Consider the following 25,471-nt stretch of genomic DNA (forward strand, 5'->3'; position numbering starts at 1 on the left):
AGATGCTTCGATACAAAGGAAGGGAAGGAAACTTGCTATACCAGCCTCAGCGTACCTTAGTCCCTACGGAGGAACAAGGCAATTTATTTTCTGGATGAGACAAACAGGTGGGTGTTCAATTTTAAAATGTGTGGGGTAAACTAATAATCAATGGGCCATAACACCCTCACTGGGAACTAGTCTGAGACCACCAAATTAATTTTACAGTTATGTACAAAGGACAAAAAAATCCAGGAACAAAAATGTGCACTTATCAAAGAAAACCCCAACAATTCAGGTTAATCCACTACTGTTTCCACAGCTAATGCACACTTTTGTGTCATGGACTTTTAAAAAATACTGTGAGGGGGGCATTGGAGATGCACAGCGCACACCTATCCCCAAAAGGCAATTTGGAGATTAATATCTAAAAGGTAGGGATTTATAGTGTCACCTTATGTCTTTTTCTGATTACATCATTGTCAAATGTGACATGAATAGAAAGAATATCTCTCTGAAAAATACAGGAAGATCAAATGACGAATTGCAAAATGACAAATGTCAATAATTACAAGGGTTGTTATTCGAAATTCTCTAACACATACCTACAGTAAAGGTCTTGATTAAAAGTGGCCTGTAGTACTGGAGTCCAGCAACATTAAAATAAAGCATGACTACCCCAACGGTGGAACACGATCTAGCTTTAGATGGTTTTAAATATCTGAATAGAATGGACATTTTACTGGCCCTCCACAGTACTTGTAAATAGAACAGCTAGAGTCGTGCACACATCATAGCATATCCGCATCACATAGTGATAACTGTACACAAAATAAAGACAAATGTGTTACACAGACATGGGGAACAGTTGTTGTAAGCGATACACTAAATATAAACATATCTTTAAAAATAATATAGCAAGGATTGTTGCCATCCAGTAGACACTAACGCTGGAAATGGAAATTAAAGTAGACAAGTGCATCTTAATTCGTCTATGTGTAGAAGCTATTGGCATTGAGTGCAACGAAGACAAGTGATGTTTCATGACTGAGATATTTCTCATTTGTTTAAAGTTAAAATGCAAATCAGTGCCACATGAACAATTGTATTAAATAGCTTACATTACAAATGTTATCAACACATAGCTCATCACTTTCAATACAGTTCCCATTTTCATAGTATTGCACAAAATATACTGAAAAAGCAACATCACAAGACGATCTCTATGCCATTGTGATACGCATATCAACATAATTAGGGTTCTAGTAATGAGGAAATGTGTTCTGTATATTCAGCATTCTGTTTAGTGCAGTATACTTTGTATTTTGGCTTAGACATGAAGCTGGTTGTAAAGCTAGCAGAAACAACCCTATGCAGTTGTTTCAGCTCAAACATTACAGTTGTATGTGATAACATAAGTATTACAAATGTCAATAATTTCAGAAGATAAATCCTTTGTGTGCAGAAAGTCTGCTTGGTCCTCATCTGTCCATCCATTCAAATGAAATTTGACGAGAGGCAAATAGTGCAGGATTCAAAGCAGTGCGGATTCAAAGTCTTGCTTTAACTGAAGTCTATCCTTGGACGATATTGTAGTACCATAGGATATAGCTAAAAATGTAAACAAGCATAAGTAAGTACATGTCTCATAACAAAAATGAACAGGTCTTGGCAATGTTTAGGGTGCTACGATGCAACATTATTGATGTAGTTATAGTCCGCAATTGATCAATTCCAATTCATAGTTCTCTTCTTCCCCTATAGAGTCCTTATGATCGCATAGATACAGTGTGAAGGAGTTAGCCCTGTTACAACCTCTTTGACTTTTATTCATAAATGTTAGGCGGAATTATATGCAGTACCCTTTGGGAACACCACACACAATTAAGACTACAAGCGACAGTACAATTTCACCTTTGGTATAAGCCTGTACTACACAGTTAAAGTGGTAGAAGTAGCGGAGCAGCCAGACTTAGCTCAAGAGTAAGTGAGCAGTATCAAATAGTTACACAAAGGACAGCAATTACTATGATTCAGGCAAACGCAGACTCAAGGTTTTCAAGTAAAAGAACATACATTTATTTCACTCTTCAGTTGTATAACATTACACTATTATAAGCAGTTCAAAAATCACTCTCTTAGTACACCACACCACTTCCCTTAAATTCCAGACAAGTTAAACTCGCAAAATAAAGTGGGAGCAAAATGGCACTCCAGCAATTTAAAAGGGAAGGAAAGACAAAGTTATTAGAAATTAGATCAGACCAACAGGTAAGTACTCAGGGCAATTGAACAAGAGAAACTACGATGATAGAATCAGGTAGAAAAGGCTTAGGGCCAAAGTCAATGGGCCAAAAGTCCTTTGCTCAAGATCACACAGTTCAGGGTAGTTCGCGGTAAAGTTTGTGGCACAGATTCCGGACGAGGTTGGTTGATAGAAAAGTTAGTTCAAAGAGAAGAGAAGGACAAGCCCTCGGATTGGAGAAAGATTTCAAACACCTTCACCGCGGTTGAACGAAAGGGACAACCGGATTTGCACAGTACCTTAAAACGTAGAGGGAGCTGTAGCTGAGGCGGACGGTCCTGGTGGTTCCTGCAGGCTGACGGTTCCTAAAGTGACTGTCGGACTGACACGAAGTAGGAAGACTGGAGGGTCCTGCGCCACCCAGGGAAAAAGCCAGCAGCCGAGCAAAACAACGGATAAAAGGTGCGCTCCTTAAAACCCAAGCAGGGTCCGACCTTCCTGGCTATCCGGCCCACTGTAGCTCTGTACAGCGAATTCGACCAGAGGAGGGGTCCTGGCTTGCAGTTTGGGCAAACTGGTTGGTCCCACCAGCTCAAGGGAAGAGGTTTCCTGGAGGATCTTCTCTGTCGTCGGATTCTGAAGATTCGGACCTGCAGCAGGGCTTCACCGGGCGGTTCAGTCGTTGTAGGGGTCCTCTTCTGTCAGTTCCTTGTAGGTTCTTGCGTTCCAGTGGCGACCCTGCCTTTCCAGTCCCAGAGACCTGCTTTTTATGCAGTTTCCACCCCTTCATACAGCCTGGCTGTCAATAAAAACAGCAGGGTGGCTGTCCTGGCAAGGACAGTACCCTCAGCAAATCAAACAGGAGTGCGACTTGGGTTACCAAGGGAACCCATGGCAGGGGTCCGAAGATCCCTCCCTCACATCCTGCCTGCCTAGACTTTCAGGCGCCTTAAGGAGGGCTTCTGTGCAGAAGCCCGCGAAAAGACAGCGAACAAAGGAATCATCTCCGGTTTGGCACGCAGAGAAAAACACGAGAAAGACTTTAACAAAAAGAAATGGCGAATAAACCCAGCCGGAGCCAAAATAAAATGTATTTGGTCAAGCTGCTTTTTGTTTGAGGCTAATCTAATAGGCTAAAACAATACCACGTTTATATAAGATAATCACGGTAGAAAAGTTAGGGTAGATACCACTGCCACCAGCCAAGTCTTGATGTAAAGGGAGCGAAACAAGGCTCCAAGAGACACAGACAAAAAGGGATACAAATTAACCCTTTCCAGTACTCCATGTAAGATGGGGTGTACTGGGTCTGTAGTTTAAATTGACTAACATAAAGATAATGGCAACTTTACCTTTTCTGGGGGACAGTAGTCATCCCCAGAAAAATGGAGTCAGTGGGAAGTCTAAAAGACAACCCTGTGTCACTGCACTGAAGGTGCTGTGTAATACACATGAAAAATATGAGGCCATGGAGTAGGTGAGGCTCCAGTGCTCAAGATCACACAAAAAGTGAAAACACTCAAAGCAAAACACATGTGAGAGTGGGAAAAAGGGTCACACTCTTACCAGGTGAAAACAATACATTCTAGGAACCCAGCAAAGCTGCTGAGGCACTCATTAGGTAAGGGAAATCAGCTATTTATGAGAATTCTCCCTAACACTAATCAATCCGATCTGCCTTTTCATTGTCTAAAAAAAGTCCCCTGCCTTTATCTGGGGGTACTGGATTGAGGGAAGGGGCCACTGGGGACACGTGTCATAGCCCTTGCAGTCATGTGGGGCCCAAAGGCAGTATACTGATCGATTCCCCACGACCACTGCAACATGCTGTTCTTCTGAGTCAGAGAACGGTCACTGATGGTGAAGAACAAGTTCTTTCGATTGGATGTTCCTCCCACGTATTCCTCATCTTAGATATATTCGCCAGCTTGCTGCTTCTTTCGGAAAAAAATTTCGCCAGAGGGCGCTGTGCTCGAGGCATGGTAGCTTGGTCCCTCAAAGGCCACCGTCGAGCGTCGACGTCATCCGTCGTATAAAGGGCTTGAGCCGCGGCCGTTGGTTCAGTTCTGTTTTTTCGATGTTAATGGTCGCATCAGTTGTATCTTGTGTCAGCAGATGTCAGGCTCTTAAGGAAGTACAAGTGCAACAAACTGTAAGGAGGGGTAGGTTGGGAGGGTCGATGAGGAATATGTGGGAGGAACATCCAATCGAAAGAATGTTACAGTTGGTAAGTAACTTGTTCTTCGAATGGATTGTGTCCTCCCACTTATTCCTCATTTTAGATAGACTCCCATAGCAGTTGTAATTCAGAGGAGGAGGGAGTACCATAGTTCTTCAATTATGCACAGAATGAAGGACGGCTTTCGCAAAAAGGCCTCCTTGGTAAGAAGTGGTGTCTAAACAATAATGTTTTGTAAAAGTGTGCATTGATGACCAAGTGGCCGCAGCACAAATGTCTTGCACTGGGACACCCCTCTGAAGAGCCTTGGAAGTTGCTATGCACCTGGTTGAATGAGCCCTTAACCCATTTGGAGGCTCCTTCCCAGCCAATTTGTAACATTAAGATATTGCTAGGATAATCCATCTGGATATAGTTTGCTTGGACACACCAAGGCCCAATTTGTGTCCAGTATACCCAACAAACAACTGATCTGTTTGTCTAAATCTTTCCAGCCTAGATATGTAGAAACTGAGAGCCCTCTTAGGGTCTATTCTGTGAAATCTTTCCTCCTCTTTACTAGCATGCGGAGGAGGATAAAAAGATGGTAAAGTGATTTTTTGTGACAGATGGAAATCCGAAACAATTTTAGGTAGGAAAAAAAGACTTGACCTTTAAAACAACTTTGTCTTCATGGAAAACTGTGTGAGGAGGCTTGCAAAATAGCGCCGGCAACTCACTCACCCTGTGGGCTGAAGTTAGAGCCACTAGTAAAACAGTTTTTAAGGTTAGGAGTCTTAAAGGACAAGAATGTAAAGGCTCAAAAGGGGCACACATAAGACATTTTAAAACTTAATTTAAATCCCAAATGGGAACTTGGAAAGGTGTAGGATGGAACACATTTGTTAACCCTTTAAGAAATTGGATAACTAAAGGCATTTTGAAATATGAAACTTCTTCTGAGGAGCGCTTGAAGATGGATAGCGCTGCCAAATATCCTTTAATAGTTCCAACTTTAAGCCCTGAGTTGGCTAAGTGTAATAGAAAGGAAAGCACCATGGGAGTGGTACATTGAAAAGGATCCACATTCTTATCCGTGCACCAGTTACTGAATTTCTTCCGACGACACCGGTATAAGGATTTTGTTGCTGGCCTCCTGGCCGAAAGCAAAATCTCCATAACGTAATCTGGAAGGTCCCAATCCTTATATCCCAACCTCTCAGAAGCCAAGCGTGAAGGTTGAGTGTCTTGACCTCTGGATGGAGAACCCGACCTTCCTCTTGCGAGAGAAGATCCTTTCTTTGTGGAAGACGGAGCGCAGATTGACATGTCTAGAAGGTTCGGGTACCACGTCCTCCTAGCCCAATCCGGGGCAATTAGGATCATGGTATTCCTGAACTTTCTCAACCTCCTGATTATGTGAGGGATCACGGTGACTGGAGGAAACGCATAAAGGAGTGGAAATATCCATTCCACTACGAACGCATCCCCTAGAGCTTGTCTCGGGGGAAATTCCCTTGAGCAATACAGTTCGCACTTCCGGTTGGCATTGGTCGCGAACAGATCTACTTGAGGGGTTACCCAAAGGGCAAATATCTCTTGAAGGACTTCGTCAGCTAGCTCCCACTCGTGGGAGACTGTGCTCTGCTTGCTCAGAGCGTCCACCGCCGTGTTCAGCTCTCCGGCTAGGTGCACTGCCGATAGAGAGATTCCTTCTTGCATTGCCCAGAACCAGAGCTGCATTGCTTCTCTGCACAGCGGGAGTGATCCTACGCCTCCTTTTATGTTGAGGTAGTACATGGCCTCTGTGTTGTCCGTCATTATCAGGACGTTTTTTCCTTGTGCAGAGAGCAGGCGCAATTCAGCGCTAGTCTGATTGCTCTCAGCTCCAAAAGGTTGATGTGTAGTTTGGACTCCGATGGAGACCAACGGCCGCTGATTTGTCAGATCGTTGGTGTGGGCTCCCCACCCTGTGAGTGAGGCATCCGTCACTACCGTTTTCTCCAGCCATGGTTGCCAAAATGGTTCCCCCTTGAGGATATTCTTCTTGCAAGCTCACCACAGGAGATCTTGAGACACTTTGGTTGGGGCTTGTAGAAGGTCTGACATCTCCCTTGAAAACTGGGTTTATTGAGTCCTGAGGGCCCACTGAAGGGATCTCATCCTCAATCTGGCCTCTGGCACCAGAAAAATGCAGGATGCCATGAGGCCTAGCAACCTTAGGATGTCGAAAGCCGGTAGATGTTGGGCATTCTGAAATTTTGTAACCATCTGCAGGATGTGGTGAGCTCTTTCCTCGGGAGGCGAGGCTTTCCCTGAGGTGGTGTCCAGGACCGCTGCAATGAATTGGAGTCTTTGGCTCGGAATCATTTGTGACTTCTTGTAATTGAGGAAGAAGCTCAATTTGTGTAGGAAGTGACATGTTATGGCCAGATGTCCTTGGGTCAGTTTGGGTGAACTTGCCCTCATTATCCAGTCGTCCAGATAAGGGTCGATGTGAATCCCCTCTCTACTGAGATTCGCTGGCACTACGCCATTAGTTTGGTGAAGACCCTCTGGGCGGAGGTCAGCCCAAATGGCAGAACTTGAAACTGATAGTGAAATCCGCCAATTGCGAACCTCAGGTACTTTCTGTGTTTGGGATGGATTGGCACATGAAAGTAAGCATCCTGAAGGTCCAATGAAACCAGCCAGTCCTGAAGCTGAAGAGCCTGAAGGATCTGACAAAGGGTTACCATCTTGAATTTGTCCTTCCTGAGGAATTTGTTCAAATTTCTCAAGTCCAAGATGGGTCTCAATCCTCCGTCCTTTTTGGGAATGAGAAAATACGGGGAGTACCAAGCCTTGTTCCTCTCCGCTACAGGTACATGTTCTATTGCACCTTTCTCTAGCAGGGTTAAAATCTCCTGCAAAAGGAGCGGGTCTGGAATTTGTAGAGTTGGCTCCTGATGGATAATCTTGAGGCCTTTGATGAAAAGGAAGACAGTAACCATGTGTCACTATATCTAATGCCCAGGCATCCGACGTAATGCCCCGCCATACGTCCAGATACAGAGAGATTCTTCCTTCTACCGTGGTCTTATGGGTTAAGGACTCAAAGTGGCTTTGCAGCGGCTGCAGCAGTGGCTGAGGAGGTAGTAGCCGCTGCTGTGGCTGATCTAGCACCTCTCCCTTTTCCACCACGAAAGGGTTTTCTTTGTTGTCCCCTCTGACTGGCCTGCCCTCTCCCTTTTCCAAATGAGGAATAGAAGCAAAAAGGGCGACTCTTCCAGGAAGATGACCGTGCGTAAGAGTGCTGTTGGGGTTGCCTTATAGCAGCGCTGAGTGACTTTGCTGACGTTTTCGAAGTCTGCAGCTTCTCCAAGTTCTCGTCTGCCTTGCTGCCAAACAATCTCAAGCCGTCAAAGGGCATATTAAGTAACCTGAATTGTACATCCGAGGCGAAACCAGATTTTCTTAGCCATGTGAATCTACACAAGACTGCGCTAGATGCCATGGACCTGCTTATGCTCTCTGCAGTATCCAGTCCTGACTTGAGGCACTCCTCCATAGCCTCCTTCCCATCCTTTACTATCGCCAGGAAATCATCCCTCTCCTCGCCCTCCGGGATGTGATCAGCCGCTGCAGCTAAACAGCTCCACAGGGTATAAGTGAACCTAGCTAATATACAAGTCAAATTAGTAGACTTAAGAGCCATAATACCAGAAGTAAAAGCCTTTCTCGCTCAGGCATCAATCTTTTTATCGTCCCTGTCAGGGGGCATAGAGGGATAAGCCGACTGTCTATTCGCAGTCGCAGCCTGAATTACCAAACTTTCGGGTGAGGGGTGCTTCAATAAATATTCCGGATCCGAGGGAGCAGGTCTATACTTTCCTATACATTTCTTATTCACAGCTGGTATAGATTCAGGTGTTTCCCAATTTGTCATAACTCTTTTTTGGAGAGCTTTGTGGAAGGGAAGGACTGGGTCTTTCTAAGGTCCTTCATCAATAATGTCTGTTAAGTCGTCCTGGTCATATCTTGGGGGCACTGATTTCCGCCCCATAAAATCTATCACCCTTCCCATGAAGTTTCTATACCCCGGTTTAGCATGGTCTGTGGGGTCAGGTCTTTTGAAATCTACCTCAGGTGAGGTATCTAGGTCGCTAGCCAATTGTAGAACGTCATAAAGATCTGACATTTTTTAATTTGGATCTATCAGTTCCTCTGGGACTTCTCTTGTCCCAAATCGAACACCAGCTGATGTAATATCATCATCAGAGGTTTGTTCCTCAAAAATAGCAGGCATAGAGCCTCATCACGACCTCAGCAGTAACGCCGGCGGTATTAGCGCGGGGGCTATTAGCGCGACCGCCATAGCCCCAAGCGCTAATAGCGCGGGATCACGAGTTGGGCGGACTTGGAAGTCCCCATTCCCCATTGAGCCCATTCGGGAATGCCCCATTCCCCATTGGGCTCAATGGGGAAATTTCGCGCTCATACCGCCGGCGGATTTCCCGCCGGCGGTATGAGCGCGAATTCTCCGCGGATTTCACACCAGCTCAAAGCTGGGTTGAAATCCGCCGAGGCCCTGATTCGGCGGACCCTTAAACCGGCGGTAATAGCGCTACCGCCGGATTTAAGGGTTACCGCCAAGGTCGTGATGAGGCCCGTAGACTTGAAAAATTCTTGCCTGGGCTGAGGGTGGAAACATTTTTCTGGCATAGGTGGGATGGACCTAGCTTTAGTCGTAGTTGTCATTTTGGGAACCAGAATGAGAGATTTCCCTGACAAAGGCGTCAACTGTATCGATGGAATCGACAACGGCTTCCACGTACTCGAAGGAAACCCCGAAGGCATCGAGGTTGGCTTTGGTGTCGAGTATGGCTTCGACGCCGAGCCCGAAGGCATCAACGCCATTTTGGGCTTCGACATACACGTCGAGTCGATAGTGGACTTCGACGATGAAGATGCCATTTTGTCTTCAGGCAACCTCGATTTATGCACCGAAGGTTTTTGTATAGTCTCATGAGGCGCTGGAGATTCATCGTCCGAGGACGCTGTCGACTTTTTGTCAGATTCAGTGTGAGACGTTTTGGATTTCCGTCTGTCACCTTTTGAGTGGACAGGGGCATTCACGTAGCTTTTTTGAGGGGGTCAGGGCCGCCTTCTCAATTTTTTTTTGCATTGACGCCCTAAAGGCCTCCCATTTCTTTGGGGAATCATGCTTCGAAGGAAAAGAAATTAACCTTCTGTCAGGCGAGGAAGAAGAGGATGAAGATCTATGATGTCGCTTTTTTGATCTTTTGGATGACAAGGAAGAAGACTTCCTCGAGCGACTTTTCGACCTCGATCGCCTCGACTCATGACGAGATTTAGGTCTCGATTCTCTCAAGTCTTTTAGTCTTTTAGCAGACCCACCGCTAGCTTACCTTGGCATTCCTTAAGAGCCTTGTTCGGCATCGCCTGACACGACCCGCACTCGTCAATTCGGTGGTCAGGACTAAGGCACCAAAGACAGTCACGGTGAGGACCCGTAATGGACATTTTTCTTCCGCATTTGAAACACTTCTTTAAACCTGTTTTGGGTGTAGTCGGGGTTGAAGAAGAAGACATATCTCAAAGTAGAAAAACTGATGCGCCGTTTAGATACAGGAAGCAGAAGCTCGGATAAATCGAACTGAACCAACGGGCGCGGCTCGAGCCCTTTATACGACGGATGATGTTGACGCTCGACGGTGGCCTTCGAGGGACCAAGCTACGAGGCCTCGAGCACAGCGCCCTATGGCGAAAAATGTTTTCCCAAAGAAGCAGCAAGCTGGTGAATATATCTAAGGTGAGGAATACGTGGGAGGACACAATCCATTCGAAAGGTTCTGTCTCCCATCCCTTGGAAGGGACGCCCATACAGTATGGAGGAAAGGGGGCGGGACGTAAGAGTAAAGAGACATCCAAAACAAAGCGAAATGGCTGGGCGAAGGTAGCCAAGTGTCGCAAGCCAGGAACCCTTCTGCAAAAAACCTGAGGGCCCCCGCACACATACCCTGGGCAACTTCTGCTCATGCGATCACTCACCTTGGTCTCGCCTTCGTCATACCACCGGAAATCAGGAAGCTTCTGAGCCCGGGCTTCACACGGCCTATGCCTGGCCTGAAAGCGTTATGGCACCTAAAGGCCCATGGGGCAATCCCCCAAGGTAAGCTCGTTGTTATGGTTATTGGCAGTAAATTGGGTGTTAACTGCCACTGTTTTGTTGCTGCTTCATAGTTGGAAGCAAAAATTTAAAATCTGGTTGCACAGTGGGTCCCCAACAACAATAGATCCGGATGGCGGCTAGTACTGACCCGGCACCCCCCACCCGCCACGGCTGCTCAAGACTCTCCCATGGAACCACATCCCCATCAGAAACTGAACTTTATCTCGCTCAAAGTGAAGGGCCTAAACGCACCCACAAAGCACAAAGCCACGCTTCAGCACCTGCAGGACATGGGGGGTTCTGTAATCTTTTCTTTCCCCGCCCCCGCCTCCGAAGCAGAAATGTCCCACTCCAATACCTGGCTTCCAGCGACTGAAAGAGAGGTGGCACAGCAATCCTCTTGGTGAAATGTGTCCTGTTTAAGGTGCTGGAGATGCTGTACTGCCCGGAAGGACGCTACGCAGAAATCAAAGGTACAATCTTTGGGCAACTATATACTTTGGTTTCAGTCTATGCACCCAACAAAGGACATGAGTCTTTCCATATAGAGCTCGAGGCCAAGCTTCTCCCCTTCATAGGGGGCCACGTCATCATTGAGGGAGACGTCAATAGAGTACCAGACCCCCTGATGGACAAATCTCATCCACTGTGATGCTGGAAATGCATTGGAGGGAGAGGGCCTCCCGGTCCTTGTCCTGTAGTCCTTTTTCATTTGTGTTCTGTATTGTTATCTGCCCAGGAGTCCATGTGGGACTCCTGGCAGTGCAGCCCTTCCTGTTTTTGGTTTGGTGTACAGACCCATGGGATACCGTTATGGCACCCATGGGTGGGGGTACAACCCTTTGCCCCTAGTGTATATTTTTGGGCACCTGTGAGTGGCCCACAGAGCAGGGTATGGACTGGTGGCAGCTCCATGCTGAATTTGACAGGTGCTCTGAGTATCCTCCATTTTGGGATACCCAGGCCCTGCCATTGGAATCAGTTGATTCCTGATAGGAAACAAGATGGCCCCTGTGGCCTCTTGCCTTCTATTGCCTGTTACCTTGTTTTCCCAAAGTCCTGGGAAACCCTGACTCTGCCCCTTCCCCCTAACTGGCTGTTGGGTGGAAGTTCCATATATGGTGTTGTTGTGAAGTCCAGGCCAGACTGGCTCGAGCCTTACCAGTGACTGTATGTTGTGGGTACACCCTATGGGTGGGATTTGGGTGAATGGAGTGTGTGACCAATATGCACTTCTTGTTGTTGATGTCTGGTTTTTGGTGTTTGACACAATGACTGAGACAGCCCTGTCCGAAACCGGTATGAATGCAGTGTGTAGTATTGAATGGCTGGGTACTTGTCCCAATACACATTCCTTGTTGTCAGTGTCTGAGAGGGAGAAGAATGGCCTGTATGCACTGTATGCCTGATTTGCTGACTGACTGGTGAATGCCCTTCTGAGTGATTGGTTGCCTGAGTGTGACCCAGCAGAATGAATGGGAGATCAACTAGTATATCTGGGGACCACTCACTGCTAGAATTCGTTCAGAAGCTGAAGTTGAAACTGAAGCTGAATCTCGAAGCCGAGCCTGAAGAAGAAGGTTGACTGCTGTCTCCCTTCGCCAAAATCCAAAAGCCGTCGAGACTGATCCAAGAGAGGAACTGGTTAGGTGCCCTCTTCCCATGCTCCGAGGGACCATCGAGCACCGCTAACCTTCACCAAAGCTCCCTGGAAGTCAGACCCTCGACAGGCTGCCGACCGGAGACGGGGACCGCCGGGGAGAATGTAGATAAGCACCGGACATTCCGTCCACCATCGTTGACCAGGGTTCGCAGGTTTGCATAACCGCTGGAGGCCCGTCGAAGCCGTGTTGCCCAGAAGCGGGGACCGCTTGACACTGTACCATCGACGACCGGAGCCGCACGCTCCTTTTCCTAAGACTTTTGATTTCCCGCCACCCAAAGACTGTAGAGATGCCGGACGACTCGACGCCCTTGCTGGGCCACAGTTCTTCACAAACTCTTTGCGGTCCTGAACTATCGACATCGAGGTGCCCAGCACGCCTCTTCTTTGCTGGACGTCTTCGAATCATCATCAACGAGCACCGTTGGGACCGAAGCGGCCACCTCGACGCTGAGTTCACTTTCTTCGAGGGATATAGATGATCCGTGGCTCCTGCTTTAAAGGGAGCTGCTCAAGAAGGATCCGTCGACGACTCGTCGTCAAACTCTGGAATTTCATGTAGAAACATTGTAGAAGGAAATAAGACTTATTGAACAATATATGGACTGGGCTTGTAGTGTATCATTATTTTATAGGTGCCCAGGTGGGGGGGATCTCCACACAGAACTGTGTCTAGTGGTAGGGGCCAGTATTCTGCCCATTGTTCTAACCAACTGCTTTTCCTCCTATATCTGTTGTGGGTTACCTTTATTAATTGATTTGTGTGACATTTGACCAGAGTATACTTGATGCACTTTAATGAGATCTGATAATAATTGGGGTACCACTTAGAACTGTATATATTTGCCATTGTAGATTTACTGAGCACAAAGTGAGTTATTGTGATTGTGTATATAACCTTGAACCTTAATTATATAAAGACTGTGTTTTAACTAATACAGTGTGTGGACATTCCTTTGTGGGGGCTTGGAGACTACACTGTAATTAAGAACTAGCCTGCATCACCTCCTGAGCTAGGACTTGATTGCTCGTCCATTGCTACCAACAATAGAGAATCTTGGTTGGGGTCCTCTGTGTCTCTCCTCTACCATATAGAGAGCAGGGGTACAGGCACTCCCCTCCAGTCTTTACACCCACTGGCCCCAAGTGACTTCAAGATGGCCACGGGGCTCCTTCACCTTTTTAGGTCATTGGGGGTGGTGGACTCCTAGAAGGTACTACACCAGGGTGAGAGGGATTTCTCCATCTTCTCACACGTGCATCGGACCTCCTCACGAATAGACCTAGTCCTGAACTCCCCCCAACTGCTCGCCTTCGTCGATGAGGTGAGCATAAACCGAGACCCTTGTTGAACCATGCACATTCATGCTGACCTCTAGGCCCTATAACCTAGACCCCCCCCAGACCTCCTTGGAGCCTATATGACCCTATTATGAATGACATGGCACTGAGGGAAGCCATCGCTAAAGCAATCCAATTTTATTTCCAGGAGAATCCCACAGAGCACACCTCACCAGCTAACACCTGGGATGCCATGAAGGCGGTGATCAGGGGGGAACTTATAGCCCACGCAGCGGCCGACCGGAGGCGTAGACTAGAGGCACGCACGAGACTAGAAAAAGACATAATAACAGCTGAAGGGAAGCACAAGAAGGAATGGTCGCCGAGGGCCCATCACAATCTACAGATAGCCTGAAACAGACTTGAGGCCCACTAGGCAGAGGAAACGGCCCACACTCTAGACAGGACTAAGCAGGGCTATCATGCCAAAAGCAATAAAGCAAACAAGTTCTTGGTGGAAAAGCTAGCTAAAATAAAGCGACGGAATACCATAATAGGCCTTCGGGACCAACAGGGAAGGATCCAATACACGGAAGAAGCTAAATTAAAGCTGGCAGTGGCCCACCTCACTGACACTATGACAGTGGCCCCCTGCAATAGACCAGAACAAGAGCAATACATTGAAGGGGCCAGACTCCCACACCTCAAAAAGACAGACATAGAAGCCCTAGAGGCCCAGATCACATGCAAAGAAGTAGACTCAGTCATTAAATCTCTAAAAACTAGGGCCCGATGGGTTTACAATGAGATTCTACAAGCTCTTCCGCCCCCAACTCCTTCAGCTTGTCGTGCTCGACAATGCAAGAGACCACGAGTCTGGATCAGAAGCTTGTTCTTACATGCACCTGAGTGCAAGGGGCTTTAGTTCATCTTTCCTGCCATCCAAATGTACGCCTGGAGGTCTTGCTGGGTCACTTAGCCACTCCACAAGGTACCACAAGGTAGGTGCACTGCGCTTTTGATCTGTACAGCGCCCTGAGCACAAAATTATTTTAAAAAAAAGATATATATTTTCATTTTCTATTTTTTTTGGCCCGAAATGCATTGATAATTGCACCTTGTCACTGTGTAGCCTGGTATTGCCCATCCTGTGCCCACATCTTGGTCTCTTCAAGAAATACTGTTGCCATTGTCATTGCTGCCTGCATTTCAGCCGACCTCGCAGTACTTTCAAAGATGGTGGCCGCTTTGTCTTTGTTCCTGAGGCTGCTGCTCTGACCTGTCCCCCTGATTCTTATTGGCTACTGTGTGTTTTGTTCACTAACGGGGGGATGGCAGGCTTAAGCCTCACCTAAGGCCCACTCCTAAGGCTCCTGTCTGGTCCCTGTCTGCTACCAGAATGCTACTTGGGGTCCTTTCTGCATCCCAGCACCTGAACTTCCATGATTGATTGATTTATTTATTTATAGTGCGCTTATGCTGCTAACTCACTCTTCAAAGAAATCCAGACTACCATGGCACTCACACCCCCTTAATTACGGGTTATTTCCCTACTTCTGGACTCATTCCTACCCTCTTTTTGCCTTTCACTGTCCTTCTTTGCATTTTGTTTAAGAATCAAATCTAGCTGTGATTTGCTTTTTGGTTAGATGTCAAATCTAGCTGTGTTTTGCATTTTGGTTAAAAGTAAAATCTAGCTGTGTTTTGCATTTTGGTTAAAAGTCAAATCTAGCGGTGTCTTGTTTTTTGGTTAAAATCAAATGAGTTGTGTTTTGCTAACTTTCTCTGCACTTGTATTGTTGCTTCTCGGTAACTTGGTGGCCCAGTGACTTCACTGTTCTCTTTGTTTCACTTTTACTTGCTGCCCCCCTACTTCTCCCCCCTTTCTCTCGCTACCACACCCATGATGCTTTCTGTTTATCCTAACTTCTCTAACTGTTTCTCCATTGACTATCCTTCCCTTCTCACTAATCTGGTAGGAAGAAGTTCAAAAAGGATATCTTGGCCTCCAACCCCGGTCTCCCTATCGCTGACACCTATTCCAGCGCTTCCTCCAGACAGACCGTCACTGACATCCTCTTTGTCGTTCCTTCGCCAGATCTATGGACTCTTCACATGATCACTGTGCTCTGCCCTGTCTCCTTCCTCTCCCATTAATGGTGGCACCCGCTGGGAAGTCCTCATGGCTCCCTTCGACTCCTCTAAAGTCATCATTAATGTCTATCTTAATGGCACCGTCATTGTCCAAGGCCCCCAGGCCAATCTCCTCCTCTTTGATAGCCACTTCTCTCGCCTCATCAATTTCCTTTTATCTCCTGCTGCCCCCCCACTCCCTGGCTACTTTGCCCTCTATTCCCTACTCATCTGCCGCACCTTGGGCTCCTTCTTCAACTCAGCAGGGCATGCCTCTGATTTGTACCCCTCCCCAGAAGGCCTTTACGACTGGCAACCTTATTCATCTTGCCACTCTCAACTCTCGCTCTGCTGCCAAACACTCCCCTGACATCTGCCACCCCTTATGTTAGGGAGAATTCTCATTTATGGCTAATTTCCCTTACCTAGTGAGTCCCTCATCAGCGTTGCTGGATTTCTGGGGTTATTTTTTTCCACCTGGTAAGAGTGTGAGCCTTTTCTCCCACTCTTAGTGTATTTTTTTGTGTGTATTGTACTTTTTGTGCTCATGGGCTATGGAGTGTCACCAACTCCCTAGGCATCATCTTTTTACTTATGTGTCACACAGCACCTTTAGTGCAGTGACACAGGGATGTCTTTTAGACTTCCCTTTGCGAACTCCATTTCTGGGGATGACTACTGTCCCCCAGAAACATGTAAAGTCACCATTGGCTTTACTACTCCTTTTAAAATACAGATCCAGTACAAACCCCATCTTACAATGGATTACTGGAGGGGAATATCTTTCCCCTGTCCTTCTGTACCTCAAGGGGCACTTTGTGCTCCCCTTCCCGACTCGACATGGCTGGTGGCAGTGGTAACTATCCTTTTTACACTGATTCCCGTGTTAGTGTTCTGGCGGTGGTGACAGACGTGAACATAAAACCTGCTACCCCATATCATTTTTATCTTGGGTCGTAGGATGGTTTTTTGCCATTTTGTGTTGGAAAGGTCTTTCTTGTTGTTTGCTTTTCGTGCCAAACCATGTTTGGTTTCCTTGTTCTGTGTCCTTTGTCAGGCTTCTGCGAAGAAGCCCTCCTTTGGCGTCTGGGTGTCTAGGTGGGATGAATGTCAGGGAGCGGTTTAGTAACCGCCTGCACATGGTCTCCTCAGAGACTCAAGTCACATTTTGTGTCGATTGGCTGAGGTGGTTGTCCGGGCTGGACAACCCCCCTGCTGTGCGATTGACAGCGAGGCTGTGTGAATGGGGGATTTTGGCATAAAAAGCGGGACTCTTGGGCTGGAACAGAGTCGCCACTGGAACTACAAGAACCGAAGAGAAGTGGAGAAGAAGACGGCTGCTGCAACTCCTGGATCCCGGTGAAGCCCTGCTGCAGTCCTGAGCCATCTACCCTTCAACGACAGAGAAGATCCAGCTCTCTTTCTACAGCCAGAGAATCCTCTTCTGGGTCGAAATAGCTGCACTGAGCTGTAGTGGTCCGGATAGCCACCATTTATTCATCATTGCTTTGCTGCTGCTGGCTTCATCCCTGGATAGTGCAGATCGCTCCAGACGTCCTCCTTCTTGTCCCCACGACTGAAGCTTCAGGAACCGTGAGTCTGCGGGAACTACACGGAACAACTGCCGTAGCACCAGCTTTCTTCACCCGAATAAGGTACTGTGTCCATTTGGTTGTTCTCTCCATCCGACCTTGAGGAATCGGGGTGAACCCTTTTCCTTTCCGAAGGCTTGTCCTTTCTTTCTTCCGTCTTATAACTTTTGCTTCCCTTTGACAATATCCAGTACTCCTGGCAACGTTAACCTTGAACTGTTCCAACCATGTGATCCTCGACAACAGAGCCTCTGCTCCATTTCACACTGGCGCAGGCCTATTGACTTTAACCTTTAACCATCTCTTAGAACACGTCCTCTGATTCAATTGCCTTGACAAAATTATTGCCTATAATTTTTATCCACTATTCCCTTGTTTTAATTCTATGTGCTAAGTGTGTTTGACTTCGGTTACATTTCTTCCCGCGGGTACGCTTTTCTTTCGTAGAACCGAACTGTCATTAATGTCAAAAAGTGATCACGTATTAACCCAGTGTAACGTCTTTGTTTCGAAACACTGGTCTGTCAAATCCAAATGTACTTACCTGGAATTGACCTGAACAAGAGGAATTGGTTGTGTGTAGTATGTATAAGTGTGGTTTTATTTAATAGAAGGGAAGTGTTTTGTGAACAGATGGTTTAAAAATAAATGTACTTACATTTTTTAACCAGAAACGTTGCGTCAGTGTTTGCTTGCGTCACAGTAATTGTAGTCCCTTGTGTAATCCCTATTACTGCTCATTTGCTTTTGAGATACGTCTGGCTGCTCAGCCATCGCTACCACTTTACTGTGCAGTACAGGCTTGCACCAAAGGTGAAACTGTATTATGACTTGTAGTCCTAATTGTATGTAGTGTTCCCTAAGGGTACGGCATATGATTCTGCCTAACAGGTGTACAGCGGTGGGATTTTTAAGTATAGTGATTACACTTCGAGTGCTGCTATTATCTTGGGTCAACTAACCACAAGGCTAAACACCACAAAAGTCTATTAACTGAAAAATCATGTCAAATATGGAAAACTACAGTGAGGAGAGCCTCCTAAACTACACTGCTGAGGTTTTAAGAACCATGTGTAGGGAACAGAGCCTCTCTGGTAAAGGAAAAAAATCTCAACTGGTTGCTAAGTTATTGGGAAAACAAAGTCTGGAGAGTGGGTCAGAAGGGCCTACCCCTCCAGCAAATGTGGATAATGATGTTTCTGATTCTGAGAGTGATGGATTAGAAGAAGTGGACAAGTCTATGCCAGTAGGTCCTACAACTCCTCTGCTTGCCCAGAAACCACAACCTCTGTCCACAGGGACCCCATCAGGTCCTACTCTCACTCCTGAATTTATTTCACTTGAGAAAATGAGACTTGAATTAGAAGTGAAACGTATTGCGGCACAAACTGCCATGAAACATCAAGAGTTAAGGCTCAGAGAAATGGGGATGGCTCATGCTTTAGAGATGAAGAAACTGTCTGTGGAAAATGCTTCTCCCCCAGGATCTTCTAGGTCTTCCAGTTCTAAGAGACGCTGTATGCCAAAGGAAATTACTGGTATGTATGAGACTAAACTTGCTATTTTGGATTGGTTAGCAATGTTTGAGTATACTCATGGGATTCAGGGTATCTCAGGGAATCAGTTGATTCCTTGGCTTTTCTCTAGGCTCCCCCCTGTTGCAAGCGATGCTGTAATGGAGTTGGGGGAGGTGGATAAGCAAGATTATGAGTGTGTGAAGCTAGCTTTGATAGCTAGATTTGGGAAGACCCCTTCCCAGTACCTTAAGAGGTTTAGGACCCTCAAAAAGCATGATGGTACCCCTTGGGATACCTGGGTGTGTGACTGTTTGAAAAACTTAGATGGTTAGGTTAAGGGTTACAAAGTGAAAGGTTTGAGGAACCTTGTTATGTTGGAGTCAATTTATGATGCCTGCTCTCACAGCACTTGAATGATTCAAAGGAGATAGATCCTAAGAAGTTAGCTAAGGCTGCGGACCTGTGGGTTGCCAACTGGGCTCCTCACAAGGATTCTGTGGCAACTCAGAAGAAGGATGAGGGAAAGCAGCCAAAGAAAGATAACAAGAAGAATTCTAATAACTCCAATCCAAAAGAGGGCCCCAAACATAACCCGGGTAAGCCACAAGGGAAACCGAATCAGGCTAGTGTACCAGCTGGTGCTAAACCAGGTGGAGGTCAGAGTAAGCCTCCATTCATTAGGACATTTGGTAAATGTTTTGTTTGTGAAGCTACTAACCATGTGAAAGGGATCCCAGATGTAAGGGTAAACCTTCAGGGGTCCACGCTGTCTTCTTAGCCTTCTCCCAGGTGGAAGAAGTACCTATGACAAGTGCAAAAGTTCAGTTACTGCCTGATGAACCCATGAGAGTCTCAGCTAGTGTTTCTTTAGTGTCGCTGGGTCTTTGGGAACAACAAAATTTAGATGTCTGTAACTCAATCCCAGATAATACTAAAGAGTATTATAAATACAGTGTTCTGGTGAATGGTCAGGAGACATCTGCCATCAGAGACACTGGATATAGCATAACTGTGGTTGATTAATCTTTTTCCAAGGTAGAGGATGTTGCTAAGGCACCCAAATACCTAACCAAGTTAGCTGGAGGCCATGTCCAAATGGTTCCCCAGTTACCAGCTCTCATCCAGTGCAATGACATGACTGTCAGAATACCTGTTAGTGTGCAGAGTGTAGTACCTGGGTTCTGTTGGGTAATGACCTGAAAACTCTTGGAGTTCTGGCTAGTACCCCCACACCTCCCAGTAAGAGGAAGCAGGAGCTCACAAGGCCTGCAAGGGAGAGAACCTTGAGAGGCTCTCCTGGGGACTTGATAGAAGAAACTATCACCACAAATCCACAGGACTTACTTACTGCTATTGCAATACAAAAAGAGACAAAGGGCAAACCCAAGTCTGCCAGCAAGAAAACAGCAGGCACCCCTGTGCCCACAAGGACATCACTGAGACTGTCCAAAGTGACACCTGTGATTCTTCCACCAGCTGAGGCGGAGTGTGAGGTCCAACCCTGTGTGGTTCAACCAGAGACTGAGGAATCAGATCTGGAAGAAGACCTTACTCTGGTTGGAGATCTTGACCCTGTTGAACATCCTGAGCTGCAGTCTTTACTGGCAGAAGGTGAACCCAAAAGGGCAGACTTCAGCAGAGGACAACGAGAGTGTCCTACTCTTGATGGTCTTCGCCTACAGGCAGCTTCTCAGCTCGATGGGAAAGAGCCTGGGAAGTATAGGTTGCACTGGGAAGATGGCCTCTTCTACAGTGAACCGACCGAGTCAACCCCTGGAGACTGCAAAAGACTTGTAGTACCTCTAGTGAACCGACTCCAGTTCCTACAGTTAGCCCACGCGCTACCTTTGGCTGGTCACTTACGTTTTAAGAAGAGCAAGGAAAGGCTCTCACTTTACTTCTACTGGCCTAAAATGGGTTCAGAAGTAGACAAATTCTGTAGAAGTTGTCATACTTGCCAAACCTCTGGCAAGAGTGGAGCCAAGAATGTGGCACCCTTGGTGCCTCTCCCAATGGTGGGAGTTCCTTTTGAGAGGGTAGGGATTGACATTGTTGGTCCTCTTGATCCTCCCACATCTTCAGGTATGTCAAGGGTTTTGACCCATTTTGAATCAATAGACTGGGTAGATGTGGGGATGAGCTGTCGCCGCCCATTATTCTATCCCAGAACAAACTAAATCAATAGACTGGGTGGATGTGGGGATAAGCTATCGCCGCCCACATTCACGCCAGAATAGGAGAAGGAGAACTGCGCAGTTGGCACGAGACCACTCCAAAGATACAACCTTCTTGTGGGGGGGTTCCACAACACCACTCTACTGTAAGGATGCCATCAAAACAATGTTAAGCAAGGGTCCTATACTATCAAGCAAAAGACCATTCTATTGAAATGCAGTAATTCAATACAACTCAAAAATGGATGCAGTACCGACAAATTCCCCAAGGTGGCGCTAGCGGTCTAAACTCTGACAGGGAAACTGTATTTAGGAGTTGCAAGAGGGGCAGGAACTTCAAAGCTTGTTAGTTAATTGAAAATCTAGCCACCTACTGTTCCCAGAGGCCAAGAGGCTGGGAAACCTTAACACCTCAGAGATTCCACACTGGGAGGCAGGATATCACATGACCCTGTTGATTGATTGAGGAGAGACTTCCAGGCAGCCTGCTGGAGCCCACACAAAAGGCTCTTTCTGTTGAATGGGGTATGTTAATTTTGAGTGTTTCCTGTCAACAGCCCTCTGCCAGCAAGGAGAGAGATGTGATCACTGACCCACCCAGACTCCTGGAGGCGGACCTAAACACTTGGGGGGGTTGAATTGCAACAAATATATATTTTATAGAAACAGTGATAATTTATTGTAACCAAATGACAGGAATGTACAACTTTGAGAGTCTTAGTTTCAAAAATGCCCTCACGATTTGAGTCCAAACTCCAATTTGTACCATGTTCTGGGGCAAAACCCTGCTAATTATGATTACTGTAGGCAATGTGTTTAAGCTAGAGACATGGAAAGTTACTGGGATATATGTGGAAGGGAAATGTACCTTTGTATAATTTTTGATGAAAAACCAATGTTGCAAAACCCACTAAAATCGAAAATAAGTTGACATTTTTTAATGCAAGCTCCTAGAAACGCCAGAGTCGGGACAGGGACTATCTTTAGAAATATATGATGTGTGTATGTGATGTCAAACAACTGTGTACCTGGGAAATATGTATTTGAATCAAATATAGATTTGTGTGCAATTTGACAAGGGGAGGTTCCTCTGACCATAAAACCTACAGCATCACTCTGACACTCCATTTCCTTCCCCCAATCATGGGAGAGAGGAGAAATGGGCCAATGACAAGTAGAGAGGGGCAGGCTTAGCTAGGCCCAGGCACACACCCATTTTCTAAACACATAAAAAGAGACTGCAGGGACAGGTAGGGACAGTCAATTCCATTTGTTGCGGAGCATGCTGACCGACGACTTCACATCCAGAGATCCAGACTTCAAATCCATCAATCTCCAGAACCTGTAGCCGAAATTAACTCCAGAATTTGTAGCAGAGAGGCCTGAATCCACCAGCTGAATCCTCTTCAGCAGGCCTCAAAACCAACCAAACTATTCAACAGCCGGGCGAGCTGTTTGAATTTTGCCAAGAATTTTTGAAAGAACCTGTAGCAGTATCCAGAAAGCAGTGCTGTTTACGGAACCCGAGAGAACCACAAACCAGACCGTTGTGAGCAGATCCGGTGCTTGACAGACCCAGAGAGCAGAGCTGACCCAGATAGCCGGGACTTCAGAACCACCCGCCGGAAGTCCCGTCCAACCTGACCAGACCATGACGAGGCCTATTTCAAATTGATATTGTGAGTACCTAGCAGAACTGTGCAGAACCAATCTCTTAGTTAAAATAATCTAATCCAAACTATTTTAACCTAAGTAGAACAGCCTTCTAGAAATCGTGTCATCTGTCATTTTTAAAGCTGCACAACTGTCACCTGTCAATTCTGCAGCTGCAAGCTGTCACGTGTCATTTTGAGTTTTACTTTAAATCCGAAAATCTACCTTTATTAAATCGTCCGTATCTCTGGAACCGTTTGGGCTAGGAACGTGGTTTAACTTTCATCTGAAAGCTTAGAATCTAGGCTTTCCAACGAACAAAGACACGCACTCGCGAAATTTACAGCAATTTGCGATTTGGCCCGATTTCTTCATCTGTAGAAATCAGCAGCTTTTTGCTTCTCTTTGCTAAAATTCGTTTGCAATCTGCTAATCATTCATAGAGTATTGTTAAAGTGAGCCTGAACTAATATAAAGTAGCCATCACCTACCCTGAACCTCTAGAGGGAATTAAAAGCAATTTCAGCACCTTTTCACTTCCTTGCAAACCACATTAAAGTAATTTGCCTGTGTTTAACACTCATCCCTGTTTTCCCTAAGCTTTCTGGGAGAACTGGAACTGTGTATTGCATTATAAAGTGTGATTTGTTGGGATTCTTGAAGACTGTGTGCTCTCCTTCCATTTCTTGTATTGCATAAAAGCAATTTTAGCACTTTTTCACTTCCTTGCAAACCACATTAAAGTAATTCGCCTGTGTTTAAAACTCATCCCTGTTTTCCCTAAGCTTGCTGGGAGAACTGGAACTGTGTATTGCATTATAAAGTGTGATTTGTTGGGATTCTTGAAGACTGTGTGCTCTCCTTCCATTTCTTTTATTGCATAGGGGGGAGTGGATTGTCAAAAGAAAAAGTGATCATATTACCTTTTGCTAAAATCATAACAAGTTATTTCTGTACTGCATTTTATTCCACCTTGCGTTTCCTTGAACCATATAAAGCATTCTTTCCTTATTCTTCTGTTCCTATTCATAAGTTACTCTTGCTGACTACTGCTCATATTCACAAGTGTAATATCCATTATCAATTTATTTATAGAAGTGTGATATATATATATATATATATATATATTGTTTAAATTTTCAAATAAACCTTTTAATTTGCAAAACAAACCTACTTCTTGGCTCAGTGGGGTCAGGGGGATTCTAAGAGGGGGTGTTATACAAGGGTTGTCATCCAGAGTACTGAACTGGATATAGAAATACATCAATAAGGGTTTTCCTCAGCATCCCAGACTAGGCATTGATTTAGCTGTAGTGTTGATTGAATATCGCTTACAAAAGTGGGGGCTCGGAGCCGGGATATTCTGGGTTAGAATTACCACTTGTGCAGATTAATACAGTGTGCCAACTGACCAGATACACATATCCGGTTAGATCACCACGCTGTTTTACACTGTGAAAGCATCCCTCAAAGGAACGCTCTAAGGAAACGGTCTGTTTTGCAAAATAAAAGACAAACTTCTGTAAGTCAGGAAGGAACTCAAATTCCAGAATGACGACCTTGGTAGATATGAAAATAGCCAGAGAGCACTTCTTACATAAGCTATTTGTGAGAGGTGAGTGGACTCATCAGGACCAAACGGTCTGGTTGCAGGCAATCGCGCAACAGGTCACTGAAACAGGGTCAGATATATGGAGAGATCAGGGTCCATTACATGTGGCCCTGAGTGAATTATACATGGCTCCTAAAGTTAAAGATGAACACGACAAGATGGTTAGGATAGCGGCATATTTGTATCTATATATGGGAGCCATGCAGGACAAATGTGCTGAAGGCCAAGATCTGGCAAGTAGGCAACAGATGGCGTTAGAAAAGGCCCAATCTGACCTGGTCTCTTCTGAGCAGAGGCTGCAGAGGAGCCAGGAGTCAGAAAATGATAGTAGGCAGTATATCATTAAAATAAAAGAGGACATGGATAGACTGCAACAGGAGAAGGCTGACCAGGATACCAGATTTCTGGCCTTGCAGAAGGAGTACCAAGAAGGTTTGGACTCCCTTCTGCAGAGCCAGAAAAAGCTGGAGCAACAACTGGACTTCAACAGGGCATGCACAGAGCAGGTAGCCACCCTGCAAATTCGATTAGACAGAGAGAAAGAGGAAAGCAATACATTGATTCTGAAAGACCTGGATACCCAGGCAGAGTTTGATCAGGAGCGCCAGAAAGCTGGTGCCTTCCAAAGGCAAAGGGACGACCTGGCGGCACAGATGCAGGCTCTTAGTCAGGAAAGGGATACCTTAGGCCAGGAAGTCTGCCACTTAAAAAGGAAAATGGAAGAAAATCACCTGGCCCTCCAGGGGCTGGGTGACCTCCAAAAAGAGCATCAGGGCTTGCTACATCACACCATGAGGGTGGAGGAGGCTCTGGCAAGAAAGGAGCAGGCCAGTAGGGATGGGACTGAGGAGGTAACCCTCCTGCAGCAGAGACTGGCCCAGTACTCCAGGACCAATCAGGAGGCACAGAGAGAAAATGAGGCTCTCTGTCAGCACAATGATAGGCTCCAGCAACAGGTAGCGATGCAAGAGAGACTGATAGAGTCTAGTAAGGCCTTAACTGAGGAACTGAAAGCGCAGGCTCTTGCATTGCAACAGGGAGCAGGGGCTGATAGAGACGAGGTTCGCTGGGAAAGGGAAACGCCTGAGCATAACCTCAGGAGCCCTGGGTACCAGAGACCTTCATCTCTCCCAGTCCCTGGACTCTGCCACCCCATGTCCCCTCGCGCACATGAGCCCAGGGACACGGGGATGGCAGATTACTATCCAGCTAGAAGTATGGGGCTCATAGGCCAGTACCTCCCAGGAATGGATGGGCGGGCATCCGGGTATGGGCACCCAAGCACAGTG

The 25,471-nt window shown here is 46.3% G+C and overlaps 1 protein-coding gene across 2 annotated transcripts in view; it reads right to left on the reverse strand.

Moving 5' to 3' along the window:
• Window positions 1–542: 542 nt before the first annotated feature.
• PCGF5 (polycomb group ring finger 5) overlaps window positions 543–25,471 on the reverse strand; it is a 1,257,849-nt gene continuing 1,232,920 nt past the window's right edge. Inside the window, exon 10 of one of the 2 annotated variants that reach the window (XM_069611309.1) lies at window positions 543–1,590. In XM_069611309.1, the coding sequence (XP_069467410.1) occupies window positions 1,543–1,590 (48 nt within the window). In that variant the 3' untranslated portion in view covers window positions 543–1,542. The remainder of the gene's footprint in view (window positions 1,591–25,471) is intronic. The other variant, XM_069611308.1, reaches the window with a different exon arrangement.

This window comes from Ambystoma mexicanum, chromosome 8 (genome assembly GCF_040938575.1).
Source record: "Ambystoma mexicanum isolate Mex_15411 chromosome 8, UKY_AmexF1_1, whole genome shotgun sequence".
NCBI classification, from domain to species: Eukaryota; Metazoa; Chordata; class Amphibia; order Caudata; family Ambystomatidae; genus Ambystoma; species Ambystoma mexicanum.